The sequence below is a fragment of the Amphiura filiformis genome, unplaced genomic scaffold (assembly GCF_039555335.1).
Source record: "Amphiura filiformis unplaced genomic scaffold, Afil_fr2py scaffold_86, whole genome shotgun sequence".
NCBI classification, from domain to species: Eukaryota; Metazoa; Echinodermata; class Ophiuroidea; order Amphilepidida; family Amphiuridae; genus Amphiura; species Amphiura filiformis.
The window spans coordinates 185,630-203,251 of NW_027305550.1; the positions used below are offsets into that span (position 1 = coordinate 185,630).

At 43.1% G+C, this 17,622-nt stretch overlaps 1 protein-coding gene across 1 annotated transcript; it reads left to right on the plus strand.

Moving 5' to 3' along the window:
- The first annotated feature begins 520 nt into the window (after window positions 1–520).
- LOC140144839 (uncharacterized) lies at window positions 521–13,401 on the plus strand. The gene is made up of 2 exons (XM_072166642.1): window positions 521–664; window positions 9,715–13,401. Exons 1-2 carry the CDS (start codon window positions 521–523, stop codon window positions 13,399–13,401), a joined length of 3,831 nt encoding a protein of 1,276 aa, XP_072022743.1.
- Window positions 13,402–17,622: the final 4,221 nt, after the last annotated feature.

A 17,622-nucleotide genomic window follows, 5' to 3' on the forward strand; every position in this document is an offset into this window, starting at 1 on the left:
CTGTGACCCAGGGGTTTGCTCGACTTTGTCCACGATTCGATCCAAACTCGCTTTTTTAAAACGCTGGGAAACAGCTCGTGCGCTCTGAGCAGGGCCGTCTTGCGCTCCGAATCGCGAAACAAAATAATCGAGAGCGATCGAGTACATCTCGGAGTGAATCTGTTCGATAAAAATCTGTATCGCGTAAAAACCCTTGGCCTCTACCGGTTGAATCTCATGAATGAATCGTTCGGCCAAATTGTTCATGACCAATCCGTCGGCTATGGAGAAGAATGCCAAGACATTTTCGACAATCTCGCGCTCGTTAGTTTTTAACCTGTTCAAAATGTTCATAATCTTGGCTAAGATCAACCTCCTGAGGACTCCAGATGGAGGCCTTGGCTCGGTCATAAAAATTCAGCAAGTCCTTGCGCGTCGCGGGAAAGAAAGCCAACTGGGCGTTCTTTGAATCCAAAAGGGGTTCGATTTCCATATCTATCTTTAAGTAACAAAATCGAATCTATAAAATAAAACCAACAAAATGGCAGATTCAATTTATTTTGAGCTGGCTGATGAAGAAATATTCGAACAGCTTCAAGATGCATCCAGAGGAGATTTTTTCAAGTGGAACGGAACGAGTCTCGGAAACCTGTTTGTTGCCGCTAGCGGGTACAACGGAAGTAAGGTGAGATTTCAGGCGCACGCCTTGCTACTGTGCTTTGCCACGTGGTACAAGGATCAGTACAAAATGAGAATTCCTGAAAAAACGATCGATTTTCTTCAAAAAAAACTCGGTCGATCAGTGAGATATGAACGCGCTGGAAGAATACGTCAAAAAATTTGGACTACTAGAACAATTTCGTGAACTAATGTAATTTACTTTTTTTTTTACCTCGGGCGTCTCGTCGACGGAGCGCGCGGCTCGATGCCCTCACGACGGATTCTTCGTTCCGCTCGCTGGGTCTGTCGCTCCTTTTCACGATCTTACGTACTTCTCTCGCTTTTTGTTTTCTCAACAGGCGTTGAGATAGCCTGAAGTTCGTAATTTTTGTATACCCCGATTGTCGACCCCGATTCTCTCTTGAATTTCGTGCACGGTCGCTGACCATTTGGGAGCGCTGCCCTTCGTGAACCCGACTCTGTTGTTAATGCGTCTAACCTTGGTGCCCGGAGTGAGAGCGAGTTTGTCAACGCGATCGGCTACTCTCATCGCTCTGGCTCGGTCTTCTAATCACACCTGCTCGATGTCCTTGGGTTTGGTTTTGGCCGGTGCCATTCCTATGGATCTGTTCTCGTGTTTGTTGTAAGACTCGATAATCTCGGGCAGAGAGTCTACCCAGTTATTTTTCCCAGTGTGAAGGAACCAACGTTCGAAAATTGTACGAAGGGTAAGATGAAACCGATCGATTCTACCCAAGGGCGCGTGATTTTGGGCGCCAGAAAGTTGATGCTGAATGTCGGCGGTCTTTAGCAAATCCTGAAACTTTTTAGAAGTAAACTCGGTGCCTGGATCGGTCCACAGAACCTTGATCGGCTCTCGGGACTGAGCATTTTTTACGATGCGCCGCATCGCATCGGGCGTGTCGGATTTTTTTTTTCAACGGCTCCGCGTACACGTACCTAGAGTTGGCGCTGATCACGGTCAGAATACTTTTGTAGCCCCGTTTCGCGCGCGATCTGTCTTCGAAGAATATTAGATCACCCTGGTACGTGCCTGGAGGACCACCGGTGGGGGCGTACTCTTTGGGTTTGATCGCGCGCTTGGTCATCTGCTGCGAGGCAGTGGTTTTCTTTTTGGTAGCAAATAGTATCGACTCCATTTTATTTTAATGATGACCGGACGCATTCTGGCACCTGCGGCATAAGATCTGACAATTTTCTTTGACGTGTGCTCCAGAGTTGTCAATCCTGTCTATGCTCCAGTCAACGTCTAGCGGGTCGAGGCACACGGCGCAATTGTAGCCATGGACTAGAATTTTTTCTTTAGCCCAGTGTTCGGTGACGTAGTCTTTCGGGTCAAACGGCCTACCCTTTCTTTCATCCGTTTTCACGTGATTGCCAATCCTGGTCTGAATTGTCTTGGAGGGCATATGGCACGGGTTCCGATATTAGTGATGTCCAAAGTTTTACATCTAGTGACGGCTGTTCTCAGCCATCTTGCCGTGGCCATAAAGCTATCGGGATCGTGAATGTACAGTTTATCGCCGATAGTCTGACCTTGAATGGAGTGACCCGTTCTGCACCAGGGTTTCTTAAAAAGTTTAGGCACTCGATCTCTTTCCAAAGTGCGCAAGATTCCATCTTGACCCTTCACTCATTTTTCTTTGCGTAATATTCGTCACGAGGTATTCAGAGTTGGAGTTGATCTTATGCTTGCCAACCCCCAACCAAGTTTTACCAATGGTCACGTCTCCCACTTGCCACTCGCTAGTGTTGCGCAGCTTGAGCTTGGCCCAGTGATTCACTCGATCGACCGAATTGTTGGTAAAAGCAACGTGAGGGTATCTCGCGGCATCCGGGGTCAGGTCCTGCCAGGCTACAACCGGGAGATATTTTCTGGCAATGAGGAACGGATGATGAGCTCGATTTTGAAGCAGTTCGTCGTAAAACATCATCATTCTTCGACGATCTTCTGGCGCGTATCGTTTTGGAATTTGCAAAACGAGTCTTCGAGGAAACAGCTGGCGCATCACGTAATCGTAGTAGTCGTCAAAGGCGACGTTGAGCGTCAGCCCCACCGGGCTGTTCTGTTATCAGAATGAGACGCCATGAAACCGCGGATCCACTCGAGCTGAAAGACGGGGTAAAAGTAAATTTCTTCGAACAGAATGACGTTGTACCCCGAGACATCAAAGGGCTTAAAGTTTTCTTCCTCAGAGCCTCTCCGCCTTCTACCCAAAAGTATGTGCGTCGTTATGGCGGTGTAGCCTTGCTGAATGATAGAGTCGCAAAGGACATTCGTATGGCACACAACAAGCATGTCCTCCCCCTTGTTTCCCCAATGCAAAGCTAGTCTGCTTTTGCCGCTTCCCGGGTACTTGCCGGTAATCAATAGAGGTTTGGGAGCACGGGTTATTGGAATCTCGATTTCGTTTCCGTCGTCGTCCTCGCAAAAAACGTTGCTTTCGGGCAGCCGTTCGATTATTCGCTTGGCTTCTTCGTCGTCAAACTCATTCCTCATCAAAATTCGCTCTTGCTGGGGGGCTCCGCCCTCCCAAGGTGGACTCGTGTTGTCGGAGGTCTCAAGTTTTCCCTCTGGCAACCTCGAATCTTTAATAAATCTCAGTTGCCCAGTTTCTTTTCCGAAGGTAAAGCCCGAAAGCGCTCGTCTAGCTTCTTTTTTCGTCAGGGTGGTGTACACGCAGTCAACTCGCACGGCAATTGAGGTGGATCCAAGCGCGGACACCATTCTGATACGTTCGCATTCCATTCAAAATCAGCGCCGCGACGGGTTGGTAGCCCTCCGATAGTTCTCGAATCACCTCGTCGATCGCGAGATAAAGATCTGGAACGAGTTCGAGTCTCATTTGCTCGTTGCCGTAGGCTTTCGCTTCTTCGGCATCTTGGAACAGCTGACCAAAAGCAGCTTTGTTGTTTTTCCTCGTGGCGAGCCCGTACACGAGGTTAGCGACGTATTTTCTGTCTCCGTCTTGAAGGTCGGACTCGTACATTTTGTCAATAACGCTCGCTGGGTTAACGTTGAGAATCCGATGGGGCACGAGCTGTCCCAGGATCGTAAACTCGATGTCGCATTCTCGGGCGTAGCGCAAAACAGAACCGGGAACAAGATCTTCGCGCTGCGGAAAAAGAATCTTGTCCGTTTTTCGAACTTCCACCAAGTAAAATGTCTCGTCGAAAATATCCCTCTCGGACATTTTCTCAAGACAATAAAACTTCGAGAATATCGGAATTTTTTTAATGTTTCGAATGAAGTGAGTATAGGCTCGGGCCACGTCGATTCCCAGCACACTGCCATCCGGTGGCGCGCGCAAAAGACCGCATCTTGGGCCTCTCCCAAATCGATCGAACAACTTCACAACATCTTCATTGTAATGAGAGAGTCCCGAGCGAGGAGTCACTTCGTCGGACAGCTTTTTGATCCACTTCAAAACATTTTCGTGACGCTCCTCGGACCAAGCTTTTCTGTCGTCCGGTTGATCGCCAACGATGTCTCCAGAGAGAGCCCGTTTCACTCGAATTTCTGCGTGAGGGTCTTTTGGATGTTGAATCGAAAAGCCGTCCACCACCCCGTTTCTGCAGGTAAGACTTTCAGGTTCAATCCTGTGATCTTGAACTAGCTCCCTGATAAAATCTTCGGGTTCTTCGCTCGTGACTGCAACAATATCGGTGGTCCATTTGGCGCGCTCGCCCCTTTTAATCTCGACCGCTTCAAGATTCAAAATTTCATCCACAGAATCGACAAAGTAGAGTTTTAGTTGTTTCTCGTTGGGTCTGGGCCATTTGTCAGAAATTTCTTCAGAATTCCGCGGGCGAGGGAGTTCGCGTTCGATTTGTTTTTGAGCGTACTTGTGCCCAAATTCACACACATTCTTGTTCACGGGCCAAACATGGTTATTGTGCATAAGAATATAGAATCTAGCAAAGTTAATGTTCGTGTTTACCCGAGGTGGTTCGTACCTGCATCGAACTTTCCCTTTGTTGTCAATGGCAAGACCCAGAATTCTCCACTTTTCCAACCAAACTTTGGCCTGGCTCCAAGACAGTTTCCACTCTTCGTCGGGTCCGAGGATGGGATGGTCGGGGTTGGCAAGTAAGCAGAGGATTCGGTTTAGCCCTGCGCTTGTTCAAAATGAGTTTGAACTTTTGAAGAAACGCGGTTGCCATGCACCTGTTCGGTCGAAATTCCGGCGAGTCCCACTCCGTAGAGTCCGCCCAATGCGAAAAACCCTTGAGCAAGCTCCCTGTTCTCCCAGTCAAAATATTCAACGGTGCCATCGTCGGGAGCAATCGAAACAATTTTTACAAAAGGATCTATCGACATCATGGCACGTAGCCATTCCCAGCCGTTTACCGCCAAAAGAAATTCTTGAACAATCGGCAGGATCGCATCCGTTGGGTCTCGTAGCTCTCTTTCAAATCTCTCCGCGTCAGTCTGCGTAATTCGAGCGCGTCCTCTTTTGATTTGACGCCAGGTCCTATCGGAGGGATGCAACGTAATTTCTATCTCGATCGCGTAATATACGGGCTCGTCGGGTGGAGGATCTAACAAGCGAATGAGAGCGTCTCTATTTAGACGAGAGTACCCTCGAAGGCCCCTGCCTCTTGCAAGTGTTTTCAGTCTATTGACTGTCATGTCCTCAAAAGCAATGGGGTTAGCCAGCAATTCTTCGAGCTGAAGCTTCGTCATTTTAGAGTATCCTCTCACGCCATTTTCTTTCGCTCTGCGTTTCAGGTCCCTAAGCGTAACTCGCGGAGGGGGAGGCGGCTCTGAAAGGAGTTCAAGAACTTGATCCCTCGTCATACGCGAGTATCCTCTGTACTCACGTTCTTTCGCAATACGCTTCAATTCCCGAAGCGATGAAGATGTTAAATTTTGATCCATTTTATTTCATGCTTTTTCAAAAGCGCAAAATTTCTAAATCGATTTCTTTTTATTTTCAAAGGCGTCAAATTTTTAAGCCAGTATCGGAAATCTCCCTGTAAAAAAGCATATACAAAATGACACAAAATTTACTAAAAAATCACGTGCTTTTAGCCAAAAAAATAGCACCTAATTTATGGGGAAATCTCGTGACAAAAGCGACTGGCAAATTTGAATCTATTCCCTATGGACGACGATTGTATGTTTTATTCGACAAGCGAATTAAACTGCATTTTATTAATTTTATAGGAGCACAAATCTGATGTGGGCGAGTTTTGACTTGAACAGCCTTCTCAAATTGTCACAACGAAGACCATACCTACATACATCAAATGTATGGAGCTGGTATGTAAGGCCCGTTCAAATGTCAAAAGCCGAAACTCACACATACGATAGGTGTAGACCATGCTCTTATTTGCTTTGTGTTGAGTAATTGCAAAGTACAATATAATTGTAATACAAAAATTTGTTACCTATACCTCAGGCATTATAGTTAGAAAATGAAGGTTAATGCTTGTCAGATCTGCATCCAGCTGATAGTAATTTTAACCTTCTCCATAAAGTCCGACTCAATGCGCAGTGGACCGTCATGGATTACTTTGGTCCATTTTCGGTGACGACAAAACATTTGCTCTGTGAGCAAACAACGGTATCCTCACTTGCCGAGATCCTTCCATGTTCATCGCTCAGAGGCTGTTTTAAGTAGCACTGTATATGTAGGAAATTCATGATCTCCATGGCCACACTCGGTAATGAGTATCCCAATTAACTGGTTAACATTGCTCTCTTTTTGAGAGCTAGCTACAAAATGTACATCCATTCACATTACAATCATATTATGATACAGGTCTACCTAGAATTAATATTAACACGATCTTTTATAGCAAACCATCTGAGATTTTCCCCAATGTTGTGATCGTTCCCAACGTCTATTGATGCATTTCTTCGTCTCATAATCGCTGCTCATATACAGTAATCCGACGAGCCAGCTAAAATTCCCGCAAATCCTACATCATTTCATATTTAGAGTGATGGCCCACTTCAACTCAATGGCTGCCATTGAGATGTAGGAATACGTGGAATTGGAATTGTCTATAAGTGTGGTTCGTTGAACTCTATATTAATTTCTTTCAACTTGCTCAATTTATAATCAATTCATGTAACATTTCTACCGACAAAAGTGAACTAATATTGAAATGAAGGTAATTGGTACTCGTATAAACACACATACATCTGCATTTATATTTTAGTTGATGAATCCAATGTCCCGGCATACCACAAGTACAAAATATAAACTCAACCCAGAAAGTATCGAAACGATTATAGATGGTCAGATATATCGGGAACTGAAATATATAGCAAAAATTTATTTAATGTATATAAAGCGCAGCTTTTTCCTGCGCATCGATTTTGATACCTCTTTTGTTGCTCTACGATATCATTTGGTCGAGTTATGAGCGCTTGAGTGGCTTCAAGCCGGATTTTGAAAGTTGCACTTAGCTCCTATTCAAGCCAAATGCGTTCGTCGTGTACACACACACCCCCACACACCCACACACAATCAAGACAAATGACACCGATGTGCTCCGTTTACTTAACCATGAACTTTACTTTATTTTACTCCGACTTCCAACTTCAATACTTGCTACCCTTTACTTATCTCCGACTTATCTCATGAACTCTTTCTGATGACATCTCAATACTTGGTGTGCCCACTATCACTCATCATGCAGTTATTGTTGCCTACATGTATGCACACAACACAGGGGCACTCACAATAGGCAATTGACCCCTACTGGTAGCGCTGTGTTGTAGATATAGGAGAACTAGTTAGCGTCATGTACCAAAAAGTATAAAAGCTATGATTTTAGTACCTGCTCTTTTCAATTACTTATTCTTTTCAAAATATCTGAATTTTCAACCCGGTAGAAGCTTTTATAACGGGGGACCATACATTTGTATGAGAAAGAAATCCTACCGTAATATCCAAACTCCCGTGTTATTCCAATGTACATTTTGCTTCACCGGGCCGCCCTGGCTTGGTAGAGGGGTGTCACGAAACCGTAATAGGTACACATTTAGTACAGGGTGTCCCAAAAAAAAGAGGCCCACATTGCGCCCTCTTTTTCTCCTATTTTTGAAAAGTTGATCAAATATATTTTGGTATGTAAAGAAACCTTCAATCGTTAGCTTTAATAAACCAAAACAATTATTTCAATCGGCTCATAACTTTTGAAGATATGTCCTTTTAAAGAAATGTATCCGTTTTTCACTCTGTCCATGGAGGAGGTTTGGCTACTTCAAAGATTGAAAAGTGCATATACCATGCATGAATATAAAACATTCCTCGATGATAACTTTATAAAATAACAACTTTATTTAAGGGAATGGGCTTTACCGGTGGGCTTATGGGTTATGGATTTTGTTAAGTGTTATTAATTTGGGCGAAATTGATGTGGGATGGGACTTCTTTTGCTATACTTGCAATTACTTATGTTTTTCTCGTTTCTTGATTTCTTTTTATTGACAACATAAGTCATTTCTCTTTTGAATAAAAGGTAGCCCTGAAAAGGGCTGTTTAGTTTGTCTTTGGTTCTTTTGAAGTGAGTTTACTGTGCTGCTGTACCTGGTTGCCTCCGTGACGAATACAGGTTTCAGCCCTAGTTCTCATTGCATTAATTGCGTTGCGTACCATCCGTAAGGCCTTGTGCGCCGGATACTTGCAAATGCAGCAGTAATACGGGGTTGCGAAGATGTTTGGAGCTAGCTGGTGATCCTCGCTTATAGTGAATACTTTCCCAAGACTAATGCTATTATCTATCCATGTCATTAACCGTGTGTTTCGTTTAAATCTTTGATGTAGCCAAACCTCATCCGTGGACAGAGTGAAAAACGGATACATTTCTTAAAGAGGGCATACCTTCAAAAATTGGGAGCCGATTGAAAGAATTGTTTTGGTTTATTAACGCTAACGATTTAGTGTTTCTTTACATACCAAAATATATTTGATCAACGTTTCAGAAATAGGAGAAAAAGAGGGCGCAATGTGGGGCCTCTTTTTTTTGGGACACCCTGTACTTTCTGTCAATCAAGTATCGTTCATTCTCTACATGTCCTTCTTCAAAACATTAGCATAGTCCTTATAATATGAGGGACCGCCTTGATGGAGTAAATGACAGCAAACCATTGAAAAATACCCCCAAAACGCGGTCAGTGGAGCTCCGCCCGCACATGTCAATAGCGTCATTATCGATTGTATTAGTCGACCGTAGCGGACAATTCGATCATTGGATTAATATTATCACGTGGTAATAAATTTGCATTGGACAATCAATTACTATAATGTATAGTACTGCATATCTCGGTTTAATCTTCACTAAGCGGGTTTATAGCTGGAAAGGTCACGGTGAATTTACCGTGGACATAACTGCACTATGTGTCTATCACTGCCTGGATTCGTCGTCGCATGCTCTGAACATGGTCAATGTCTCGCCATTTCCTGAGCAGGATGCGCCGAAGGCCTTCTAAGGTGGTGTAAGGCTTGATTGCTTTGTTAGCTTTCCTCTTAAAAGTGTCCCACAAGTGTTTTAGTGGAATAAGGTCAGGGCTCTCTGCTTTCATTTAAATTTGGCGGAAAAAAGCAATGGTCATGTTTTGGTCACAGTACAACGCATTTGGCTTGAATAGGAGCTAAGTGCAACTTTCAAAATCCGACTTGAAGCCACTCAAGCGCCCATAACTCGACCAAACGATATCGTAGAGCAACAAAAGAGGTATCAAAATACGCAGGATAAAGATGCGCTTTATATACATTAAATACGTTATACATTTCAGTTTCCGATATATTTAACCATCTATAATCGGTGCGATACTTTCTGGGTTGAGTTTAGTACCCAAAATGTCCACAAACAATTCCACAATAAGCTGTAAATCATACTGGTTGGATCTACTAAAAGAGATACAGTTAATACTTATATTAAACAGTTCAAAAACAACCAGTTTTTTTTACCTTAGCTTTCGGCTAGCGCTAAGCCTTCAACGGAGGTGCTAGGTGATTAAAAAAAAATAGAAACACTAACTGTGTTGCGAGAAAAAATAGTAAAATATATAATTACTATTTAATTTGTTTTCAGGGTGATACCCTGTTCGGCTCGAAGCTTGACGACGAAGACGTTGACAGCGAGGATCTCAGCAGTACTTCAATAGAATTCGTAGAGACGGGTACATTACAGGAGAAGTTTAACCAATTAGCTGTGGAAGGAGAGCTTCAGGTGAGTTTAATGTCCGGTCTGGTTAAATCAAGCGGATCAGGGGAATACCTCAGCCAAGAAAGCAAAAGCGCTAGGGCCCAATCTATGAGTCTACTTTACAAGGTGAAAACTGTTAATGAAGAGATCATGATTCGTCAATGCAAGAAGAAGATCGACATGGAGATATTGTCACCTTCAGAAGGGCAAGCCGTTGATGCAACTCATGTTGTTTTCTCCATTGACTGGGGAGCAGTTTGCTCGGTTACCTGTGAATACGAAAACGATGAAGATGACGATGTCACCAAAGTCGAAGGAGCTCTGAGTGCTGAGCTTGAAAATCTGAAAGCGCTAATTGATGTCAAAGTGTCGGGTAAAGGAGCTTATGATGATAAAAAGAAGGAAAGCAACAAGAAGTTCACATACATATGCAAAGCCGATGTTTCCGCTCATGATAAAGATCTACCGGATACATTCGAAGGTGTACTGGAACTAGCAAGAAGCCTCCCGAGTCTCGTTAAAAGCGCAAACAACGGGAAGTGGGTTCCGTTGACCTACAAGTTGATACCACTAGATGCCATCGTCAAAATGTGTAAGCTTCAAACAAAGATTCAAGCACAACTTTACAGTGTAATCGATGACGATATCATTATGAAATGTACACAGGTCGTGGAAGGAATAACGAAGAAGAGGCAAATGCTCTATGATATTAAAAGAGATCTGCATCTCTGTGCAGACTATGTCTCTGAAAGATCTCTCAATAGAATTGATGATATTTGGAAGAAGTTTGTTGTGGAAGAATCTCGTTTCAAAGCTATGCTTCAAAACATAGTGAAGAAAGTAAGATCGGGGGATGAAGAAGTTTCTTCTCTTGATGCATTCCTTAGTAAAGAAACGTCTGACACATCTTTAGTCTCAAAGTACAACCATCAAATTCGAGGATTTCAAGAGGATTTCAACAAAGTAAAATTAATCAAATCATGGAAGAGCAAAGGGATCATCTATATTGGACGAAGAGATAATCTCACTGTGTATGACAAAACACATGTCTACGTGTTCTACAAGACTGCCGATAAAGATGACAGGGATAATCATGACAAGAATCAAGAGTTCTTTTTGCGACTACAGAAAACGCATGAACATGATGAAAGAAACTATAAATTTATCGTTGTAGACCAAGAAATCAGAAGCGATCTTTGGCAACTGAAGCCTCAGCACTTTCACGTTTTTGCACGTTCAAGTTTTTTCGGTCGGCGGAGACAACTGACGGGAGAGCTATTGCAGACTGGCAAGAAGAGGTCATGCGTCCATGCTTATTTTAAAGGTGAAGGAAAATCTACAGACCTGTATACCAAAGAAGGACAAGACTCAGAAATGTGTCTGATCAAAATTGATACCCCAGTCTACAACCAATTTCCCCCACCAAATCGGGCATGTGTCAAGCTAAGATGTCCAAACGGTGAATGTTCAGGTAGTCCAATAACCTGGATGTGTTCAAAGTGCAAAGAAGTGGTCGAATATGGCATAGAAACTAAACAGTTTTACTGCAAATGTGGAAGATCTGATCCCAATAAATCTTTCTTTCGCTGCAATGAGAAGGATCATGGTATGGACTATGTCGAGTATCCAGATGACGTTCTAGCTAAGCAGTTGGCACTGCATAGGGCAATAAAGGAGTTAAACATCTTGATCCTTGGTGAGACAGGGGTTGGTAAGTCTACATGGATCAATGGTTTTCAAAACTATCTTTACTATGCTGATATGGAAGAAGCTATAAACTCTAAGGAGTTTCATGTTCTGATACCGTCAAGCTTCACCTTCATTTCAGAAAAAAAAGGTGATTCAAAAAAAGAAGGTGATTCAAACAAAGAAGGTGATTCAAAAAAAGAAGGTGATTCAAACAAAGAAGGTGATTCAAAAGAAGGTTCAATTGAGATAATGGTTGGAAAAAATGACCCTAATGAGAACAGGGAAATCGGAAAGTCTGCCACCAAAGCGCCTCGTTCCTACGTTTTTTATGTAGATGAGAACATAATTCGTTTGATTGACACGCCTGGAGTAGGGGATAGTGGTGGTATACCGCAAGACAAGAAAAACTTTGACAACATATTGGCCTATCTGACTCGTTATGAAGAGATCCATGCTGTGTGCATACTTCTGAAACCGAATAACTCACGTCTTACAGCAATGTTTCGCTTTTGTATCCAAGAACTCTTGGCCCACCTGCATTCTTCCGCCAAAGAAAACATCGTCTTCTGCTTCACAAACGCTCGAGGAACATTCTACAAGCCTGGAGACACATTGCCCGCCCTCAATATGGAGCTCAAGCAAAAGAAAGTTGGCATTCAAGCTGTACCGCACAACTACTTCTGCTTTGACAACGAGGCTTTTCGCTTCTTGGCTTGTTTAAAAAATGGAGTAGAATTTAGTCAAGGAGACAAGGATACTTATGCTGCTAGCTGGAACAAGTCTGTTGAAGAAACATATCGCCTCTTTGAGACCATCAGCAAATTGAGACCTCACCAAGTTAGGAATACTTTGAGTATGAATGAGGCTCGGAGAATCATTGTGACTATGAGCAAGCCCTTAGCAGAAGTGGCAAAGACCATCCAACAGAATATTACAGAAGCTAATAACATAAGACTTCAAATTGAACTGTGCGACAAAGATATGGGTAGCATGAAAGCCAAACTAAAGTTTTCTGGTTTTAGTCTGAAGCGCATACCCTTACCAATGCCCAGAACGGTCTGTACAGATTCCAAATGTATCACATTTGTCCCAGTTGGTAGAAGTTCTATTCAAAACACAGTTTACCAACAAGTTTGCCATGATGGTTGTCAATTGGAGGGAATTCCTACCGAAGTAGCAAATGACCAAAGGTTACAAAAATGTTGGTGCATATGGACTGAAGATGCGCCGCCAAATATGTGTAGTCAGTGTGGTCACCATTACACCACTCACATGCATATCACATATGGCACTGAGATACACAAAGAGGAATTCCTATCTGAAGAAGTCCAGAAAGAAATCAATAAAAAGAAGAGCGTCAAAGGAACGGCAGAGGCTCTCAAGAAAGCGATTGATACCAAACTGAAGGAATTGAAGGAAGAGGAAACAATTATCATGAAAACAGGTGCAAAGTATGGCTCATTCCTCAAAGCAAATGCTCTCATACCCTACAATGACGCAGTAGGAGATTACTTAGATATGTGTGTGGATCAGGAAGAAAAAAAGGAGAAAGTTTACAGGAACCAGGAACTGCTTGACTCATTCCAAGATATGAGGAAGCAGTATGAAAAAGAACGAGCAATCTTGAATAACGCAATCGGCAATCACACGGGTGAAAACATAAAAACTGTAGAGGAAGTTAATGAGCTTCAAGAACAGCTGTTTTGTCTTAAACACATGGGGCCAACCTTGGAGAAATTTTTTGAAGCAAACTCTATCTCATATTCAGCCAACAACATTAGTTTCAAAGAGACGACTGCACCCATTCGACAGAATTACGGGTATTTAGAACGAGCAAAACATGCAGGCTCACGTATATACAGAGGGATTACATCCATGTTTTAAGAATTAACAACTAGACCTGTTAAGAAACGCATAGGGCAGGTATTAACATTCTGGAATCAAACACCAAGCACTTTGGCGAGCCCATACGACAATTATACATTACAAACCACTGTAGGCGGCGTTTCCGGATGACTGATGTGAGTTAGGTCTGTTTGGTCTTAGATCTTATATGGCTATTAGGTATATGTTGTGACTAAACACTCGAAGGATTTTGCGTTGACAGCGCATGTCAAAAGCATCCAGTCTAGCCTCATCCCTCTCTGTAAGTGTCCAGCGCTCAGCAGCATAGAGGAGTGTGGAAAGTACACAAGCATTGTAGAACTTCAGCTTGGTCTCCAGGTTGATGTTACGATCTTTCCACACTTTGCCCAGCTCTCTGAAGGCTCATGTGGCTCTGCCAATTCTGTTGTTAAGCTCTTTGGTATTAGACCCATCAGCACTGCAGTAAGCACCAAGATACTTGAAGTGGTCAACTACTTTAATGAGACCTTCGTTGCCTAGAGGGACAGCTGGTTTTGTAACACTGGATCGGCCGATGGACATGATCTCTGTCTTCTTATATATGGCGGGTATCAGCATGCATGAACCACCAATAACTAATCTATTGGCGAACACATATGACATGTTTCAATATAGACAAACCAACTAATTGGCGAACTCATAGGGCAGGTGTCAGCATCCAACAAGCAACAACAAATCTATTGGCGAATCTATATGGCAGGTATCCATATGCATGAACCCCCAACAAACCAATTGGTGAACTCATATTGTAGGTATCAACATAGAGAGACCAACTACTAACCTATTGATGAATCCATAGGGCAGGTTTCAACATGCAAACACCCAACCTATTGGTGAACCCATAGGGTAGGTATCAACATAGAAAAGCCAATAACCAACCTATTGGTGAACCCGTAGGGCAGGTATCAGCATGAATGAACCACCAACAACGAATCTATTGGCAAAACCCACATGGCAGATATCAACATAGAGAGACCAACATCAAGCCTATTGGCGAATCCATAGGACAGGTATCAACATGCGTGAACCACAACCAACACTAATCTATAGGTGAACCTCTATGGTAGGTATCAACAGTCATGTAGAAACCAACAACACATCTACTGGCGAATCCATAGGGCAGGTATCAACATAATACGAACCAAAAATTTGAGAACCCATAGGGAAGACCCCAACATGCAGACACCAACAACCAACCTATTGGCGAACCCATAGGGCAGGCCCCAACATGCAGAAAACAAGCAACAACCAACCTATTGGCGAATCCATAGGGCAGGCCCCAACATGCAGAAAACAAGCAACAACCAACCTATTGGCGAACACATAGGACAGATATAAACATGCAACAAGCAACCTAATAGCAAATCCATGTTGCAGGTATCAACATGCATGAACCATCAACAACCAGCCTATTGGCGAACCGATATAGCAGATATCAACTCTCAGGAACCATTAACGAACCAATAGGGCAGGTAACAATACGTAGGAACCAAACACTAATCCCATCTGGTGGTATTTTTACATGGCGCCGCAACAACGTACTGCAAGTGATTGTGAATGAAGTGCAGAAGGACGTCAAAAGATCCAAGTTCACCAGTTAATATCAGAAGATGTATTCTGTCTAGTGCAAATGATTCTAAGGCAAAAGCAGACCTGTAAGATGTTGACTTCCAAGCAGGGATTACCATTAAAAATCTCAGACCATACATTCTCATTTGGTCAGTGTAGAAACGGCAAGTTATCTTGAGATAGCCACCTGTCCTTTGCGACGACAACATCCAAGAGGCGCATGATCATCGAAGTATTAAAGTATTCAGAGTTAAGAGCAGTGTGCGAAGACAAATAGTGGAAAGTAGCATGATATCCTGTTGAAGTTAGATGCCGAGGGTTCATTGCAGCATCCTTCCACAAGTGGTTGCCTGAGTTAGGTTTCAGCAGACGCAGAGTGAGACGCCTGTGTAAGAATGTGGTAGAAGCAGCTGAATCGGATTCTTCTTGGATATGGTCACGCTACCTTCAGCTGAAGAGTTAGACTATTGAAAACCATAGAATGCGAAGGTTATTACTGAAGTAGGTGTGTAGACTGAAGCAATCAATGAAGGTGTGAGAAGCCTGAGCAGTTGGAAAAGGTGGAGCAAACTGAAGCAGTCGATGAAGGTTAAGTGGATTATATTAGTAGTTGTATGAAGGTTGAGTGGACTAGAGTAGTTGTGTGAAGGTTGAGATTATTTAAATATGTCGGTGCTAGAAATCTGTGATTTGGTCTTATCTCCAATAACTGTGGCCAGCCTTTCAGTCTCAAGTTTGTGGGATTGTTTGGTAGAGTAAGGGTGTTGTCCACCAACAGTCCCTAGCCCACAAAGATCATGGACTGAAGCACTGTGTGTTATGAGGTTCCGTAGCCCAGGTGGCGTAGTTATGCTGCTGGCCCACCACCCAAAGGGGAATGTGAGTTTCAAGGGCCGACTTCTGTGTAAATGAATTGGCGACCACCAGAGCAGTGAATATCAATGAATAGGAGCCAGCAATCATTCCCATGGCGAACACACAGTCAGGTATCAACAATCAACATGCATGAACCATCAACAAATCGTTTTGGCAAACCCATATAGCTGCAGATATTAACATGCAGGAACCAGTAACCAATAGTATTGACGAACACATAGGGCAGATATCAACATGTAGGAACCAACAAGCAAACATGCTGGCGAACCTACAGCATTGGTATCAACATGCAGGAACCATCACCCATTCCTATGATCGAACCCACAGAGCAGGTATCAACGAGCAGGAACAAACAACCAATTATATTGGTGAAACCGCATGGCAGATATCAACATTCAGGAAATAATAAATCATGCTATTAACACCAGACATATTACATCAACTAAAGTTGTGGTGCTATCTAGTCATGTGCAATAAACCTCAAACCAAGTAGGCATATTGTCATCGTCGTAATACCTACCTATGTTCATTAATATAGCTGGCTGTTATCGACCTTCCAGAGAGTGTAATATCAACAACACGCCTATTTGCAGATGACGCTTTGCCTCATGATGTCCTCACGATGCCAGATTGTTGCAAACAGAAACAGTGGTGATGTTTGTCATTTTATCCTGATTTATCCTGAAATCATCACATTAACACCATAACAAAAGAGGCTTGGTTTCCTGTGGTATCAGCAGGTTTCTACCGACATATAGACCAAGTCCTATGACAGCTTTGTCCGTCTAATTCTGGAGTAATCGTCATCTGCTTGCCACCCAAATGCAAAGGAATATCCAAAGCCTGGAAACTGTTTTGCCGTACCCACAGTGTCAGTAACAGGCTCCATTCACTACAATAGGAAATACTACACAAAGAAGGGTGCGATCTGAATTGATGATGTGCTCCACAATTGTCTCATCCATTGTGGTTATTCCTGAGGCTGACTACCTTGCCATCAGAAGTGGCAGGACCTTCCATACACTGACAAGCCATAGTCGCACGTCCATAGAAACCACATGTAATAGTTTTCGCTTTCCAATACTGCTTCCATACACCATCAAGATGTGGAATGATCTTCCTCCATCCCTCATTGCAACTCCGTCTGTTGAAGCATTTCGACACGGGCTTGCTAGCATCCAGCTTCCAGTTTTCTGATGATATTCTTTAATCGCCCAAAGCACTGTATATTATCAACTATCTACACAAACATCACTTGCACTTTTTGTTCGCCTCACCATATTAATATTCCAGGTGCAGCAATACTCAACTTTGGAGGATGCACTGTACTTAATAAAGATAATAAATAATATGAAGATGTACACCTGGCAGCTCACTTGGCTGTTACAGAGATAGAAAACAAGGGGGTTGATTGTTGTCTACTGCCTGAATTAATCGCCATTTTTCATGACAAAGACCTATTTTCCTAAAGACGCGGGACTGACAATGTTCTCAGTGGCTTACGGCTCTCAGATGCTACTGCTTGCTGGCCATCACAGACCACCAAGTGGAACAAGACTAGTAATATCATCAGCTACATGAACACTAAGCTAGCCGGCGTACTTTCCAGATGTCTAAGTCTTTTAGGTTGAAGTAGATTGTTGCCAAAATATCACAGGAGGACCAAAATCCAGGACCTGGTTCTGACTGACATATCTTCCACCATTACATCACGATTCTAGATTCATCTCACCACAATTTTGTCCTATACGTAAG